Here is a 17,575-nt window from a genome sequence, read left to right as displayed (position 1 = left end):
TCGGGCTGGCAAAACTCCGTGAACTTAACAGGGATGAAGGTGGCCATCTAAACATTGGAAAATCGGAGAGAAGTCAGAAATGATCAGAAGAGGAAATAGAAGATTTATAGACATAAGAGAAAATAGTTTTCTTCCTAAGGCTTTTCCATTCCTAGAGGTTACGTCCTAACGTCAGCGTGTGCTCTGATACCATTTCTGTAGCGACCCGACTCAAGCCGAGTCAAGCCTCTGGTGTTTCCGTACCATCCCAAGATCATGCTGGTACACACACAGTACATAATGTATATATTCAAGAGTTCAATCACACGGCTTTATTAATCGAAATCTCGTAAAGAGTACTTTATTACAATAAAGGTTTACAATAAAGTGGTTGAAGGCCAACTCATGAGATATCTAACGAAGACTAGCGGAAGCATCAGGTAGACGAGTCCATCCGACTCCAAGGGCATGTCGCTGAACGTAGATCGTAGCCTCACTCCTGGTCGGAAAAGTACTCTGCAACATGATACGTTGCAGCCGTGTAGGTCAGCATATTGAATATGCTGGCAAGTCATCAAAGAGAGGAGTAAAATAATAATCAACTATCTCTACATGCATATTTGGCCGGTGGGGCTAAGTTTTGCATAAAGCCAGTTTTATCCTACAACAAGAGGGGCTGAAAGAAAAATATTACTACATTGTTTGTTGTTAACGAGATGGTTCCGCCAACCAATTCTCATACCTGAATAGTTGTTAACACCCACATCATTATTAAGTTGTGTCGAGAGTTCAGGGGAAATTCAATGCCTTCGGCTCAAGTTGTCCATGACCGTGGACACGGCTAATCGATTAGGTTGGGCACTCTGCAGAGTTTTGCACACGTTCCCCACAAGATTTGATCGCCTCCGGGTTTGTCCTCGCACTTCAGGGTGTTTGAAGACCGGATTGTCAAAACATGGTCTTTCAACGGGTCTCTCTGAATCCCTGTCGGTGCCCATCCATTCCTACCGTTCTTCTACATCTGCTAGCACCGCCTGTCCAGAGTCGCCGCGTTGTCCAACCAACCAAAGCCCATAATGACTTGTGGCTGTGCAGGTAAGCCTTGAGTCTTGAAGTCTCCGTCCGTCTCTTCGAGCCTGGGTGAAGCTTTCCGCAGGATGACATGGCCTCTCCAGCATCCCGGGCATCCACTGGGTTCTCCAGGGAGCCGATCAACCGTCCTTCACCCAGAGTTGCATTGCGTCCGAGGTCTTGAAAATCTTGTCTTAGCCGGTCTTGATTATTATATCAACCTCGCATCACTCGTGGTATACACTCAACCGATAAACCCGTCTACTCAAGCATAGCATTAAGAAATTGTCGTCCCGGGGGCCAAGTATCGGGGTTGTTGTGTGCCTACCACATGATACTACAACTTATGCTAAAGTTTCCAAGTACCTAGGCAGCATGCAATTGGGCAAAGAAGGTGATCTACCGTGCATCGAAAACATAGGTAAAATAACATGATCAAAATGACTTGCCTTGATGATAGTTGTCTTGCTCGAGCGCTTCTAAGTAACACGCTTCGCACTCCGGATGATCTACCGATACAAACACAAAGCACACCATAAGCACTTCACTCATGCAACAAGTAAAAATAACATCACAAGTAAGGATTTGCTAAAGCCTACGTAAAAGAATTCATCACGCGCCGGTATGGCAGAAACTTGTTTCTGTTGAAAACACTAGTACAAATACTTTAAAAAATTTGAAACTTCTACCACAGTAAGATTTTATCACTAGGAAGCAGTAGCAAAAAGAATCAACTCAAAATCATTTTTTAAACTCCTGGAATAGGCAAAACAAGGTTTAAACTAAATCTTCTCTAACTTATATTTGAAACTTTCAAACATAGACAAATTATATGTTTTAAAACTACAGGAAATTTTTGAGCTACTGGAAAAAGAATCAATGTCATTGGACTTCGGGATCAAAAGTTGTGGCCAAAACAAAACAGAAACTTTCTGTTTTTGTAATATAGACAGAAAAATATAAAGCTAACTAGTACTAAAGGGAGGGTACACGTGGCCTGTTACTATTGGCTGCGGGTGCTGTTTGTTGCATGGCTAGGAGCAAACGGCCTAGGCTTAACAAAATTCACTGGTTAAATCATAAGTGAAAATAAAACCGTTGGTTTTCTAAACTAAACCGAAGAGTTATCCCTAGATCAAATCTAAACCATCCAACTAAGATCTAAGGGCTATAAACGAAAAAAATAAAACAACAGAAAGTAGAGGAGAGCTACCGTGCTGTGGAGTAGCTCCGGCAAGAAGAAGATGGTGACGTCGCCGGCGAGGGGGAGGAGGGGGCTCCGGGGCGTTGGAGGGGATGGGGCGGCGGCGGCGGGGCAGTCCTCCTCCTCGAGGGAGGCGCTCGGGGGAGAGGGGCGACTGACGGGGTGGCGCTGCTCCAGGGCCGAAGGTGGCAGTGCTGCTGCTCCGGCGGGCGGGCTTGGGCGGCGAGGGGACGGGGCGGGGTGGCGGCGATGGTGGGAACGGGGGCGGCTCGGGTGGGGTGTTATATAGGCCACGGGAGGGGTGGGCTAAGGAAGGAGTAGAGAAGATCAGGGAAGGAAATCCCGAGCTTGGCTCGGTCTTGGCCTCGAGCAGTAGAATAGGAAGGGGAGGAAGGTGGTGACCGACGGGAGAGAAGGCTCGGGTGGTGGGGTCCACTGGCCATAGAGAGGGAGGCGGTGGAGAGTGGGGCGGGCGGCCGATATTTACGGGATTCAGATCCCAGGACAGGAGATTTCGGCCCAGGCTATAAGGCGCTCGGGGGCGGCGGTTTCTAAAGAAAAGAAAAAGTCCTTTCCTATTTCTAACTTTTTCCGAGACAGAAAATAAAAACGAATAAAAAGGAAATAAATCAAAATATTAATATAGGGTATTATATACCAAAAAAATCAGAAAAATATTCTCTACCCGAATAACATTTTTCCAAAGCAAAAATAAAAACTTTAAAAAATGTTTTTTCAGAAATTTCCAAATTTGCTTTATTTCTTTTTGCAAATAATCTTTGGGTTTTCTTGGCTCCAATATTTCAAACATTTGCTCGCACTTTGGAGGGTCATTTTCCTCCGCTCTCTCTCTTGCGTGCAAGAGAGTATTTTCTCCGGGCATTTTCTCGCGCGAGGAAAAATGGAAATGCAAAACCAAAAAAAGACGAAGGAACTTCACGTGCTAAATTTATTTCAATCAACATGCATAGATGCTTAGCTACAATGTAAAACATTCCCAATTAGGAAAATTGGGATGTTACACAGATCCACTCGGGCCGCACCGCGGTGTATGCACCATGCCGCCTCTCCCTCCGCGGCTGCGTCGCTGGTGCTCAGGGCCCACGGGGCTGTGGGCGGCGCGAGCCCCAGGGGCCGCCGGAGAAGCGCGCCCGCGGCCCTCTGCGCCATGAGCTTCGGTGGCCTTGAGAGAGGAACACGGACGGTAGGGGAGCGGCGGCGGCGAACAGGAAGGAGCTGCCGGGCCGACTGGACCGAGAGGTCAACCACCACGAGCTCGCGGCGGCCGTTGGCGGCGAACCGGAAGGAGCTGCCAGAGGCACCGAGGAAGTAGAGGACCTCCCCCGGGGGCACGACGGGGGAGATGATGTCCGAGACGGCGATGCGGAACCAGCGGCCGGACGGCCCGTGGAAGCCCCGTAGCGCGGCGCCGCGGGGCGGGAGCTTCTTGAACACAAGGAGCCACGCGGCGGCCGGGGCGGGGCCGGACGAGACGGAGGATAGGTGGTAGAAGCGGCGGAAGTCCGGGGAGGAGATGAGGTGGGACAGGGGACGGGCGACGGAGCGGACACGGAGCAGCTCCGGGAGCGCGAGGCGGATGAGGCGGGAGTGGGTGAGATTGTGTGGAGGGGTCGGGTGGGGGGAGGGGGAGTGGGTGGTTCGGGTGTTTTTTTTTTATAACGAGGTGGGTGAGATTGTGAGGTTTTTCTTTTTTCATGAAATTGTGAGGTTATTTTTTATAACGAGAGTGGGTGAGGTTTTTTTTATACCGGGAGTATGTTCTTATTTTTCTTTTTTTACCTTTTCCGTGTCTACCATGTTTATTTGTACAATATAGAATATTTGATTCTATTTTGACTACTTCCTCCATTCCTAATTATAAATCTTTTTAAATTTTCAAATATAAATAACATATGGATCAAAATGTCTATATGCATTCGTATGTAGTGCATAAAAGACGTATATTTAGGCACGGAGGGAGTATACAGACAATAAATATCCCATATGTTCTTTACTAAGAAATTCACCATGTTGATTGCATTGGATGTGTGATTTTTGTTAATTATGAGCAGGAAATTTTCGATGTACGGTTATTCGTGCGTTGCACGTGCATGCTTACTGGTCATGAAGTAAAGTACCATCCAACGGTAGCTGACGTGGTGAACGAGGCCACACTAAAAACTCAGCTAGCTGAGTTCTAGCAACACCAATAAAGAAATATAAATGTATATACTTAATTTGTGGAGGAGAGGCAGTCATGCTTCAATAATTGACAGGCCAATCACCTCAGGTTACAATGATTCCATGTGTATATCTGCCGTGCCGTTCTCATCTCACCTTTTCTCGGGTACAAGTCACTTCCCAGTTGCTTCTGGCTTCGATTGTGCTCCTCGCCTTTGAAAATTCGGTTCTCCTTGCTTTAATTGTGCCCTGTTTCGCCTTCGTCTCGGCTGGTTCTTATATGGCCATAGGATCAGCTGCAGCTGCACACGGCATGCTCTGCTCTGCATGGACAACCTCCGCGTCCGGCTCCCGTGCACCTTGCCGCCGGCAGCCGTGATCCTTGCGCGCGCCGTCTGATCGCCCGGGTGTTTGGACTTTGGAGCTGTTCTGCGGCAGCGCTTGCCGGTCACCGCCAGCACGGGCGATGCCTCCTCACGCGCCTTCCTTCGACAAGAGCTGCTCCGGCGACCGGCAAAGGCAGGAGGCAGGAGGGCAGCTGCTGCGAGGCCCGGGGCAGCGGTCGGCGTCGTTCCACGGGCGCGGGACGGAGCAGCGGCACCAGCTGGCAAAGCAGAGGCCCAAGACGCAGCCGGACCTGCTCGCCGGCGTGAGGGGCAGGAACTTCCGGGCCGCAGACGACGGCGAGCCGCTGGCGGTCCGGAGGACGCCGAGCAAGGTGCTGGTGAACGTGACCGTGCAGAGGAGCCTGTGGCCGCTGAACGTCATGGCGTCGGCGGAGTGGAGCGTGGCGGACCTCGTGGCCGCCGCCGTGGGGATCTACGTCAAGGAGGGCAGGCGGCCCTTGCTGCCATCGACCGACCCGTCCACCTTCGGCCTGCACTACTCCCAGTTCAGCTTGGAAAGTAAGTTTGTTGCATCTCAAGACCACGGTACCCTCTGCATTTTTCATCCCAGAATTGCACACCACACCACAGAACTATCAAAGTGTGGAAAGTCAACCCAAATCGCTAATAGCCCCACTGAGAGCGTCAAGTCGGTGACAACAACCAGTGATCATTTAGTGAGCATCATCTGCATCATTCAGTAAGATAAGAGAAGGATCATCCACTGATCATGTAAAATGTTTTGGACTCATTGCTTAGGTTTGGACCCGAGGGAGAAGGTGATGGAGCTAGGGTCCCGGAGCTTCTTCCTGTGCCCGAGGTCCTCCTCGGCCGCCATCCAGACCTCCTCATCTTCCTGCTCCTCTGCCGGAGCAAGCGGTGTCAGGAACGCCGGGGAGGCGCCTACGTCAGCAGGCGAACCGCCGGCTTGGCTGCGCTACATGCCGTTCTGGCCGACCATGTAGCGCGTCATCATCCATGATGATCACTGCCCACCCTCAGTCCATTTCTCGAATTGTTTCAGAGGATAAGACCGTAGCGTGCTGGTGCCTGATAGTATCCCATTGTTTAGGCGGAAACGTCACGATCCACTCGGCTCGGCCACGCCACGCAGATTCAGATAGTACGAATATCAGATGCGTGATTAGGACAGTTCCCGAGACCACGTCCGGGCAATTAAGATTGTTATAGACTACACTACATACAGAAATGTGTAATTATTGAATTTTGTACTATCTGATTATGGATGCAAGTACTAGTCAGTAGAGGAGATTGACCTGTATGGATCACATATGCAAGTGGGCAAGTGGGAAGGAAACTACGTGCGTGCTACTAGCTGCTCTGAATCCCCCCTTCTTGCGTGAAGAAGAGATTGTGCCGGCATCAGTTGCAGATGCCACCGTCGGCACATTCTTCTGGGTCAAAATCGACGAATGTACTCAATTTACTTAACCGTCACAACACCAGACATCTAACGAAAGATTGAAAGAACATCTGAAATTGTCTCTCGCATTTCGTTTACAAATCTCAGCAGCAACTCATTAGGGTTCAGGAGGTCAGAATGCCAGACTGGGACTGCATGCCTACATGGCTACATATATCAGGGTTCAGGAGGCCACAGCAAAGTTAACAAATTGCATTCAGTAAGGCGTTGTTGGTCTACAAACAACACACACGGTTCTCAGCAGGACGGTTCCACAGCACTGCATCATCCGCTGGCTGCTAATGTTTGATGTGAAAAAGAAATGACAAACATCACACAGCACACTTGCTGGACAGCCATCACACATCAGAGCACGGAAGGAAGAAAAATGCCTTATGTACAACACTACAGCTCCAACAACAGCGTTACAAGTTACAACTAGTACAATACAACATTCTGATGGCCTGACCTAATGCCACACGCAGGCATAAATACCACTTTATACAAGGCTCTTCAACTAGTCTAACGATCACATTACAGACAGATACTACAAACAAACAACTTCTCATGGCAGAGCCGCTACAACAGATGTCGCACAACACAACAAGCACCCGACCCTAATCGCTTCTCTCCGAGGAACATTACCCTCTCTCCCATCCACAAAGATCCATGCAACCAACGAAGATGCATGCTGCCGTGAGAGAATACGAGTGTCCTGATGCTACAACAAAGCTAATCGCCCTTGTGATTTATGTCATCCTTCCTGACTGGTCAACTAACGTACCTACTTGGTCGCCACAAATAGCTCTGGACATGTTACCAGGCTCTAACATGTTAAAGATGACAACTGCAAGAAATGAACACACAAAGGTCATCTTATGTATGCTGCCAGAGGAGACGCTAAACACAACGTCCAAATGACAAATTCAGGGAGAAACTAACCAGGAATATTGTTCTCCTCACAGCATGTAATTGATGTCATATCCATTTTGCTGGTTCCTCTTGCTGCTAACTCCCTAAATGAGATGTGCTCAAATGGTGCACTACCGTTGCTCCTAGGAGGACAACCATATTCATCATCTCCAATCACACCTTTAAGGACAACGTCTGCATTGACTGATTGACAGTACATCTGGTTAGATTTCCTCTCCATAAAAGCTGATGTTCTCTTTCTCATAGAAAATAAAAACGGCGAAAAATACACATTTAGGGAAGAAAAGATGAAACACAAGCTAAATACTCAACAGGTCTTTTAGAAACAACCGGATGGAGTTTGGGAGAGGATTAACCAACATACTTTCAGAAGCTCTCAGTGCAGCAGCTGTATCTGTTGTAAGAAGTGGATTTCCTGTACCAGCACCAGTTCCACCAAATATAACCACCCTTCCTTTTTCCAGATGGCGTATAGCTCGCCGCCTTATGTATGGTTCTGCAACCTCTTGCATCATCAGTGCCGTCTGGACTCGTGTCTCCACACCTATTTTTTCTAGTGATGCTTGGAGCAATACTGCATTCATCACTGCTGCCATCATTCTGAAGAAAATTCAAAGAGCATCATAAATACGTACACATGTAGCAAAACACGGAAGGAAAGCTAGGATCCACAGGAAAAGTGTATTGCAAGCCTGATGGTCAGCATGAATTCATGGTTTATAGCTAAATATGTAGAAAATAAGAACAAACCATATGAAAATTTAGCTCCATTGGTCGCTGTTTAGTAGAAAATCACAGATGTAGATGATTGATTGTCTATTGAAACACTCAAACAAAAGCTACCAAGCCTGATGCACTGAAACAGTGATGGGGATTGAAATGAAGAAGATCAAACAATAGTCTGTGCCGTAGTTGTTAACAGTCTACAGCTAAGGATTATACGCAGTAAAGATCAAAAGAGCAAACCACAATTCTAGTATACATTACTCGGGATCAGCTCAGTGGCACATGAAATTGCCCAACTTAAAAAAACAATGGGATACAAGGTCTAACCTAGCCTGGCAGCTTGCTTGGGATCACCTACCAGAGAGGACTGTTTGGAACCCCCCCCCCCCCCCCCCCACCGGAAAAGTTTACGGATTTCGATGCAGATTAAAGTGGAACTTATATTGTTCTGATATCTTGTTTGATCCATTGGGGGGGTACAGGTTAGAATTAGTTAATCGTGACTGTACGAGAATACCCTTATTAAGTAATTTTAAGATTCATGCAAACTTTTTGGGGGGATTGAATATACTTTAAACTAAAACAACTGCTTCCAGTTTTTAAGCTTGGTGAGTCACTGAGGCTCTGGCTATGTCTCTAATCATTTGCATGGTTTTTAAGGCGTCCAGGCGTTTTAATGCGTTGGGGGGGCACCTCAACACCTAGGCGCTTAAAGCGCGAGGCGAGGCGACGCCTTAGTTCACTTTTTGAAGCAGCACAGCACAGCACAACACAGCAGCAGAGCAGTGAGGGGCGGAGAGGAAAGAGACCATGGGCAGCAGAGCAGTCGTACTTTGTTGCCCTGCTGGGGGAGGGATGGGCCAGGGGAGGAGAGGCCTGGAAGCTTGGTCGGCGAGGGAGAGGAAGCTGGACGAGGGAGGAAACTTGGCCGGCGGACGGGATCTGGCGGAGGAGGGGCTGGCCGCCTGAGAGGAGAGAGCTATTCTCTCTCTCTCGGATTGATTTTCTGTCACCGGTGTGTTCCCCACTCTCACTCCCATCTATTTCACCTCAGATTGGCCCCCAATTTCTATTCAATCCCGCCCAATTTCTGTTTCCCGCCCCGCCACTCACCAGTTCCCGCCCAATCCCGCCCAAGGCGTCCAAATTGGACAAGGCGACGCCTCCCCCGCCTAGGCGACGACTTGGACACCTCAAGAAGGGAATCTGGACGCCTTGGTCCATGGTCTAAGGCAAGCCCGACGCCTCGCCGTCTCTGGGCGCTTTGACGCCTAGGCGACGCTTCGGGGACGCCTTAAAAACAATGTATGAATTCTTTCTTCTTCTTTTTTGTTTTGGAATTCATATTGGCACTTGCAATATAGCACTCTATACATTAAAACGAGCATGTGAAGAATAGTTACAAAGTAGTTTTATTGACACACAGATTGGACCAGCCTCAACCGATCTGTGCACTGGAACAAAACCCAAGGAAAAGCTATCCATATACTACTCTGTTTGGCATCTTGGTATGCAAGCAGCCAAACTCTTTTAGTTTTGAGAAAGCTAACAATGACATGATTCCAAGATAATTACCCAATCAGATGCGTTGAAGCTCTATCAGTGCCAGTGGCAGCAACCCAAGAGTCAGTGCAGAATACATTCCGACCTCCCATGAGAATAGCCACCTGATTGGACAAAATGCAATATTAGTTTGGCCTGTATCGCTTGATATTTACAAAATGGATGTATAGAATAGTAGAATGAATGTATTCTATTTACCTCAACACCATGGCGGCATGCCACTTGAACTTCTCTGGCAATCAGCATGATAACCTGGCAAGGTCACAAGGCTCTGTGTGAAAAATTCAGCAGAGCAATGAACAAGATCTGTGCATATATTTAAGGAATGGTACTACCTTAGGGTCAACATTATGAGGAGCTTCTCCAGCCAATGCAGTGCCCCCAATCTTCAGAAGTACCCTTTTCCATTTCGGATTCGAGAGAGGAGTCGATCTGGAAAAAGGAACCATGGTAGTAGTGTGGACAGAGCCGGAAGAAGGGCACCTGCATGGATAAGCATTAGCTCGTCTCCAGACTCTCCACCATTAGATCCCCAAATTAATGAGAGCAGAGATGTAAAAAGGAGCCACCTCTTGTTGCTGTTCTGCTGCTGTTGCCGCGGCTTTTCGTCGTTGGTGGCCGGCGGCGGCTTGAGGGTGCCGGGCGATGGGGAGTTGCCCATAATCTGCTCCATCTGCTTGTACCAGGGCCAGAGGCTGGCCGAGGCGGAGCCGGCGATGCGTTGGCACTCTACCTTGTAGCGCTTCTTGAGGTTGTCGATCTTATTCTTACACTGCTCCACGCTCTTGCCCCCGCTGCCCTTGCCATGCCCGTCGGTCACGGCAGCGGCGACGTCCTCCCAGTCCCTCCCCCGGAGATTCCCTCGGTTGAGCAGCTCGAACCGGTCCGTGTATGCGTCTAGGAGGCTGCTGATGGCGCCGTCCGTCCACTCCTCCCGATCCTTGCGGTAGTCCGACGAGACGCCGCCGCCACGGCCCCTCCTCCCCCCGCTGCCGCCGCCGCTGATGTAGGAGCAGTACTCGCCCCCATCGCTGAACTCCTCCGGGCGGTCCCTCCTCCGCTTGGTGTGGTGCGACGCCTTCCCGCGGTCGGAGCTGTGGTTGCCCTCCTCCCGGGCCGGCGCGAAGGGGCCGGCGGCGGAGCCCGCGGCCGGGGCTTCGACGAAGCAGAAGGCCTGGGCCTGCTGCGGTGGGGCCGGCTGGGCGGGAGCCTGGGGAGCGGGGTGGGCGTCACCGAGGAGGCCGAAGTCGTCGTTGCAGGAGGCCATAGGATGGCGCTCGTGGCAGCGTTAGGGCTGCGCCGCGGGCTCCGCTCCCGGCCACGGCGGCGGCGTTAGGGTGACGACGTTACCCCCCGCTCGCTGGCCGCTGGGGGTGGGTGCCGGTGGACGGTACGCAGGTTATGGTGATGGGGAACGGGGGCGACCCACGGTTCCGTTACGGCTTGCTCACGGCTCCGTGACCTTGCCGCGTTACACGTTGCCGCGGAGTGGGCCCTTTCTTTCCCGGAAAAAAGTGAAGCGGACCCACAGGTCGGTCCAATGGGATCAGTGTGGGTGGCAGGCAGACTGAAGAAGTACTGTGTCGTCAGGCCTGTTTCAAGTTTGAAATTTGGGCTGGTCCGAAAGACCTAAAAATCTACAGAAAAAAAACATTGTCTACGATATGCAGCCAGTTTTTATTGTGTACTGAAGTACTGTGCCTCTTTGATTCAAAGCAATTCTATAGAATTTCTGGAGGGTTGAAATACTTTAGGATTTTTTTTTCTTTGTTGGTCTTTTGATTTATAGGATTTGATTTCATAGGATTTTTTTCTATGAAATCTTTTGTACTACATTTCATAGAAAATCTAACATCTACTCTAATCTTTTTTTTACAATTCCTTCGTTTTTTCTATAACACCCATTGCTAATCCTATAGGATTCAAGTGGGCATGCCACTCTAACTCTATACTTTTTCTATTTCTATGTTTTTAAAATCCTACGAATCAAAGAGGCCCTTAAACACAAATTTTCGGACGGAGAAAGCATGTAGCACCTTCGTCTGGTTTCGTGAGGCGCCTCCTTATTTTGGGTTAAAGTTTAACTAATATAAAATTAAAATATACATCATAAAAAAATATTATGGAAAACTTTTTGAAAATACAACTCCAAAATATACTTTTTTACCATATAATTCTATTTTGTTAGTTTTACAAAGGATCAATGTTTGACACAAAGCATGAGGGGGGCCAATAAACTTAGATGGGATAGTATTTTTTTTATTTGCTTCCTTTTGTTTGTATTGATGCATAACTCCACTCACGTATCTTCAATGGGAATTACTCAAATCAAGCACTAATGCGTTCGCGGACAGAGATACAAGAACACGCCATCCAACTGTGCACTAAACTTTAGCCTCATGTTCAACCTCCTCTACTTGACATGTATATGTTAAATCAATTACATACGTAAAAATAGTTGCAAACATGTGCATCACTCCCAAAAAGTATCAAAGTTCAATGAGTTTACATCTAACTGATCCCAAAATTTATCAACCCCGTGAAAATAGTCATATTTTGCATGGTAGTCGGCTATCCATCAAAGATTCTTCAATGTGCAACCGAGTTCTCCTCACTTGTCGGGGCTTTTCATAAAAATTGACTATTCACCCCCCACCCCTCCTCCAGTCGATAACCAGCACTTTGAGTGTTGTCCAACAATTCTTTATTTCTGGAAGTATGCCTCGGGGGATAAATGATATGACTATTGTTCCTTTTCCTAATTAAGGTGAAGAATCCTCGGTTCATAAAGGACTTCCGACCAATTAGCCCATGTAATGTCATATATAAAATTATCTCCAAGTGCCTTGCTGACATACTGAGGTCTCTACTAGATGGTATGATTTCTCCTACCCAAAGTGCCTTTATCGTTGGTAGATAAATTTATGATAATGCTCTCATCGCTTTTGAATGTATGCATTCTTTAAATTCGTTGAAAGATGCTCACGGTAAACTTTGTGCATATAATAAGTTGGATTTCGCTAAAGCTATGACAGCGTGGACTCTAAATTCCTAGAAAGTATGCTTCAAGCATATGGCTTTGCTCCAATATGGATTAAGCGGGTTATGACTTGTGTTACTATAGTGAAATTTTTGTTTGGATTAATGTCCGACTTCTAGAATATTTCCATCCTTCATGTGGCCTTAGGCTAGAGAACCCTTTATCACCGCACTTATTCATTTTTGTGGTTGAAGCCCTATCTTTGTTACATAATGATGCTTCGACAAGAGGGGTTATCCAAGATTTCCGGCTTAAAATATACACACTACATATATCTCATTTACTATTTGTGGATAATAGTCTTCATTTTATAGGGGAAATTTGGATCAAGTCGTGACAACAATAGAGGTAAGTATTTTCCTCAGTGAGAACTAATGTTATCGAACCAATAGAAGGACCACACAATTTCCCCTCTTGAGCACTTGCACATAAAAGAGCACACACATGCACCCAACGCGGGCAAGAGGGTTGTCAATCCCCGTGTACTCGTTACTTGCAAGCGATAAGTAGTGATAGATAGATAGTTTGATAAATATAAACAAAAAATAAAAATAAAGTAAATAATGGCAGAAAGGTATTTAGAGTTTTGTTAATTACATTTGTGAAGGGATCCGGGGCCATAGTTTTCTCTAGAGGCTTCTCTAAAAACATACAGTTGGTAAACAAATTACTCCGGGCAATTGATAGAAAAAGCGGATATTCATGCCATATTTATTCATGGCAATGATAATTACATATAGGCATCACGTCCTTAAGCAAGTTGACCGACTCATGCCTCCATCTACTACTATTACTCCATCCATCGACCAATATCTAGCATGCATATAGAGTATTAAATAAAAGTAGAGCAATGCTTGGCGGACGATGATATGATGTAGACAAAGTAAAACTAATTAATATGAATAAACCCCATCGTTTCACCCTTAGTGGCAGCAATGCAATACGTGCCATCTCCCTTTCTATCACTTGGACCGAGCACCGCAAGATTGAACCCACTACTACGCACCTCTCCCATTGAAGATAAATCAATCTAGTTAGCCAAACCAAACAGGTAAATCGGAGAGAATTACGAAGCTATCATAGTCATTCATATACTCCCTCCGTCCCAAAATAAGTGTCTTAAGCTTAGTACAACTTTGTACTAGAGCTAGTACAAAGTTGAGACAACTATTTTGGGACACAGGAGTGTATGGAAGACCAGCAAGGAAATCAATACGATTGCATGAATAATCTAAACATAAACCCACAATTCATCAGATCCCAACAAACGCACCACACAAGAATGATTATATAAGATATATCATCGTGGGAAACGTGGTGATCTTGGCAATGAAGAAATGTAGAGAGAGAGAGAGAGAGAGATCTAGGTACTAACTACGGACCCATGGGTCTCTCGTGAACTAGTCACACATCACCATGGGAGCAGCAAGGTTGATGTAGAGGCCCTCCGTGATCGATCCCTGCTTAGAACAGGGCTCCAAATGGGCACACGATGGAATAGAGACTTGCAGTAGCGGACAAAGTGTTTCGGGAGGCTCTCTAGGTTTTTCCAGATATATGTGAATTTATAGTGAAGTGAACAGGGCCACAAGAGCTGGGTGGTGACCCCAAGACATCATGGTGCGACCACCCCCCTAGGCGTGCCATGTTGGCTTGAGGGCACCTCGTGTCCCCTCTAGTCTTCCTTTGAAGCTTCTAGGTCTTATTTTTGTCCAGAAAAAATCATCAAAAAGTTTTGGGGTATTTGGACTTTGTTTGGTATAGTATTCCTCGAAAGACAAAAACATGCACAAAACAACAACTCGCACTTGGCACTGGGTTAATAGATTAGTGCTCAAAAAATAATAGAAAACATCAAGTAAATGATTTAAAAGTATCATAAAATGATAATACGATAGCATGGAACAATCAAAAATTATAGATACGTTGAGACGTATCAGCATCCCCAAGCTTAATTCTTGCTCGTCCTCGAATAGGTAAATCAGAAAAACAGAATTTTTTATGTGACATGCTACCCAACATGTAATCTCTTTCACGTACGATCATTGAGAAACAATGAATCAACAAGTGTTAACATAGTAATATCCATAAAAAAAAGTAACACGGTCATCAAATTTCAAAATACACGATCCTTAGAGAATATTTATCCCCTATTCATTTTATCATATTAGCGTGGCATGGCTCCATCTTCACCACATAAATACAAAAGTCAAGCACCACAGTGTTAAGCCAAGCAATTGGATCATACTTTTTGCTTCATCATTTTATACCTCACTCAGTACATTAGCCTGAACCATGGACATGGCATATAGGTGGAATAGAATATGGTGGTAGGTTTCAAAGGGGTAAAAGTGGAGAAGAAAGGCTCGCATCAACTAGACGGATCAACGGGCTATGGAGATGTCCATCAATCGATATGAATGGGAGGAGTAGGGATTGCCATCCAACGGATGCCCTAGAGCTATAAGTGTATGAAAGCTCAACTGAAACTCAGTGGGTGTGCATCCAACTTGCTTGCACATGAAGACCTCGGGCATTTGAGGAAGCCCATCATTGGAATATACAAGCCGAGTTCTATAATAAAAAAATCCCTCTAGCATATGAAAATGATAAAACATGAGACTCTCTATATGAAAAACGTGGTGCTACTTTGAAGCACAAGTGTGGAAAAAGAGGTAGTAGCATTGTCCCTTCTCTCTTTGCTATCATTTATATTTTTTCTTTTCTTTTTTCTTCTTTTTTATTTCTTTCTTTCTCTTTTTTTTCTTTCTTTCTTTTTCTCTTTTTTTACCTTTTCTATTTATTTTTCGTCCGGAGTCTAATTCGACTTGTGGGAGAATCATTGTCTCCATTATCATTTCCTCACTCAGACGGTGATCTAATAATGAAAAACATCACACTTCTATCTACTTACAACTCGATATGAAAAACTACTAAACAAGTTGACTATATATGAATGCCTCTGACAGTGTACCAGGATGTGCAGTGATCTAGCGTAACATGTAAACAATGATGAACGGTGGCTTTGCCACAAATACTATGTCAGCTATATGATCATGCAAAGCAAAATGACTATGAACACACAAGTCATGAGACGTAACGGTGGAAGTTGCATGGCAATATATCTCGGATAGGTATGGTGGCTGTTTTGAGGAAGATATAATATAGCTTATTTGCAAGAGAGTGTATCATGTTGTGGGGTTTGGATGCACCGATGAAGTTTGCGCCGATCCTCGAGGTGAGAATGGGCAATGCACAGTACCGAAGAGACTAGAAAATATGAGGAGGAGAGAGTGCGTACATCCATGGATTCACATTAGTCATAAAAAATCACATAGTTATTGCAAAGCGTTATTAGCTCTCTCAAAGCAAAGTACTACTCGCATGCCCCAAGGGAGGAGGTTGGTAGGAGTTAACCATCGCGCGCCCCCGACCTAAATAGCACTAGGATTTCAACGTGGAATAAGAATGTTGTAGGATCGAAAGTATGTCTAGAGGGGGGTGATTAGGCTACTTGACAAGATAAAAACTTAGCCTTTTTCTCAATTTAGTTGTGGGCCAGTTTTAGCAATTATGACTAGTCAAGTACACCATACACATGCACATCTAAGAGTATAGCAGCGAAAGTAAGACATGTAAATGTAAAGTAGAGGGTAAGGTAGGGAGATCAAACGCAAAGGTTGACATGATGATTTTTGGCATGGTTCCAATAGGTGGCGCTATTGTATGTCCATGTTAGTGGAGACTTCAACCCGCGGAGGGTAAAGGCTGCGAGAGTCCACGGAGGGCTTCACCCACAAGGAGTCCACGAAGAAGCGGCCTTGTCTATTCCACCACGGCTTCCATCCACATAGGACTAGCATCACTCGCAGTAGATCTTCACAAAGTAGGCGATCTCCTTGCCCTTACAAACATCTTTGTTCAACTCCGCAACACGATGTAGGAGGCTCCCAAGCAACGCCTAACCAATCTAGGAGGCACCTCCCTCCAAAAGGTAATAGATGCGGTAGAACGGTGAACTCCTTGCTCTTGTGCTTCTAAAGATAGTCTCCTCAACACTCAATCACTCTGTTTCAGATTTGGCATGGGTAGGAGAGATTGAACTTGTGGAAAGCAACTTGGGGTGGCTAGAAATCAAGGTTCAAATGGTTGGAATGGAATCTCTTGATCTCAACACTTGAGTAGGTGGCTCTCTCTCAGGATAATGGATCTGGCAAGTGTAAGTGTGTTTTGAGTGCTTCCTCTATGAACGAGAGGTAGGTGGAGGGGTATATATAGGCATCCCCCAAAATGCAACCATTACAACATTATTTCCCAACTAACTGACACCGAGAAGAATATCGGTGGTACCGAGTTGCAATAAATGTGGCAACTTTTAAATTTTCGATGAGACTGATATAGGAATCTCGGTGGTACCGATACGATGACCTAGATCAGTTTCCAAATCTTGATGAAACCGATTTCAAACTCAAAAATTCCGATTCTTGAAATCTTCTCAACAGAAAGTTGGTTACTGAATCTAGGTGGCACCGATGTGAAAGTTGGTGGTACCGAGATGGTAGGGTCTGGCATAGGATTTGTCAAGTGTAAAATCGGTAGGGACGAGTGGAAATTGTTGGTGGCACCGATTTTGCTGCTTTGGCTTTGGACAAAGATATTTTATGGGGAATGGCTGAGTATTTTTGGTGGCTACCTCTAAGCACTTGAGCAACCAATTCATTATAATACCACATCCCCTTTTAATAGTATTGGCTTTCCTATGGACTCAAAGTGATTTCTCACAACTGTAAAATGTAGAGTCTTCTTGCTTGAAGCTGGAGCCAATCCTATTCCTTCCTTGCATCAAGGGGCATCTCCTCAAAATCCTATATCCAAGGCATCTTTTAACTTTTCTGAAATATACTTGAATAAACTCATTAGTCCAATGATGCATATGTTGTGATTAATTACAAAAACCACCTTAGGGAGCAATTGTGCTTTCTAACTCCCCCTTTTTGGCAATTGATGACAACATATGAATCAAATCTTCGACAAAAGATATAATCAATGATTAGCATTGATGCTTTGAG

The 17,575-nt window shown here is 46.0% G+C and overlaps 2 protein-coding genes across 3 annotated transcripts; one reads left to right on the top strand and one right to left on the bottom strand.

The window, feature by feature from the left end:
• The first annotated feature begins 4,418 nt into the window (after nt 1–4,418).
• On the top strand, nt 4,419–6,103 carry LOC123426632. Its single transcript, XM_045110491.1, has 2 exons — nt 4,419–5,340; nt 5,581–6,103. Exons 1-2 carry the CDS (start codon nt 4,902–4,904, stop codon nt 5,784–5,786), a joined length of 645 nt encoding a protein of 214 aa, XP_044966426.1. The 5' UTR covers nt 4,419–4,901; the 3' UTR covers nt 5,787–6,103.
• A 517-nt stretch (nt 6,104–6,620) lies between these two features.
• Nucleotides 6,621–10,830, bottom strand: LOC123426630. Of its 2 annotated transcripts, none has more exons than XM_045110488.1 (7): nt 10,036–10,830; nt 9,802–9,949; nt 9,665–9,718; nt 9,479–9,570; nt 7,542–7,777; nt 7,187–7,360; nt 6,621–7,091 (listed from the first exon to the last, which is right to left on the bottom strand). In XM_045110488.1, exons 1-7 carry the CDS (start codon nt 10,731–10,733, stop codon nt 6,994–6,996), a joined length of 1,500 nt encoding a protein of 499 aa, XP_044966423.1. In that variant the 5' UTR covers nt 10,734–10,830; the 3' UTR covers nt 6,621–6,993. The 2 variants fall into 2 exon arrangements, with proteins under 2 accessions (XP_044966423.1, XP_044966425.1); XM_045110490.1 differs by having other exon boundaries at nt 9,802–9,898.
• Nucleotides 10,831–17,575: the final 6,745 nt, after the last annotated feature.

The sequence above is a fragment of the Hordeum vulgare genome, chromosome 2H (genome assembly GCF_904849725.1).
Source record: "Hordeum vulgare subsp. vulgare chromosome 2H, MorexV3_pseudomolecules_assembly, whole genome shotgun sequence".
Classification (NCBI taxonomy): Eukaryota; Viridiplantae; Streptophyta; class Magnoliopsida; order Poales; family Poaceae; genus Hordeum; species Hordeum vulgare.
This window is presented reverse-complemented; position numbering and strand designations above follow the sequence as displayed.

Bases quoted from the DNA above. Each gene is read 5' to 3' on its own strand.
- LOC123426632 (XM_045110491.1), top strand. From the start codon at position 4,902: ATGCCTCCTCACGCGCCTTCCTTCGACAAGAGCTGCTCCGGCGACCGG. The intron at 5,341-5,580 runs GTAAGTTTGTTG...CTCATTGCTTAG, and splicing joins CTCCCAGTTCAGCTTGGAAA to GTTTGGACCCGAGGGAGAAG.
- LOC123426630 (XM_045110488.1), bottom strand. From the start codon at position 10,733: ATGGCCTCCTGCAACGACGACTTCGGCCTCCTCGGTGACGCCCACCCC. The intron at 9,571-9,664 runs GTAAATAGAATA...TTGTCCAATCAG, and splicing joins CATGCCGCCATGGTGTTGAG to GTGGCTATTCTCATGGGAGG. The intron at 7,778-9,478 runs GTAATTATCTTG...AATTTTCTTCAG, and splicing joins GCTTCAACGCATCTGATTGG to AATGATGGCAGCAGTGATGA.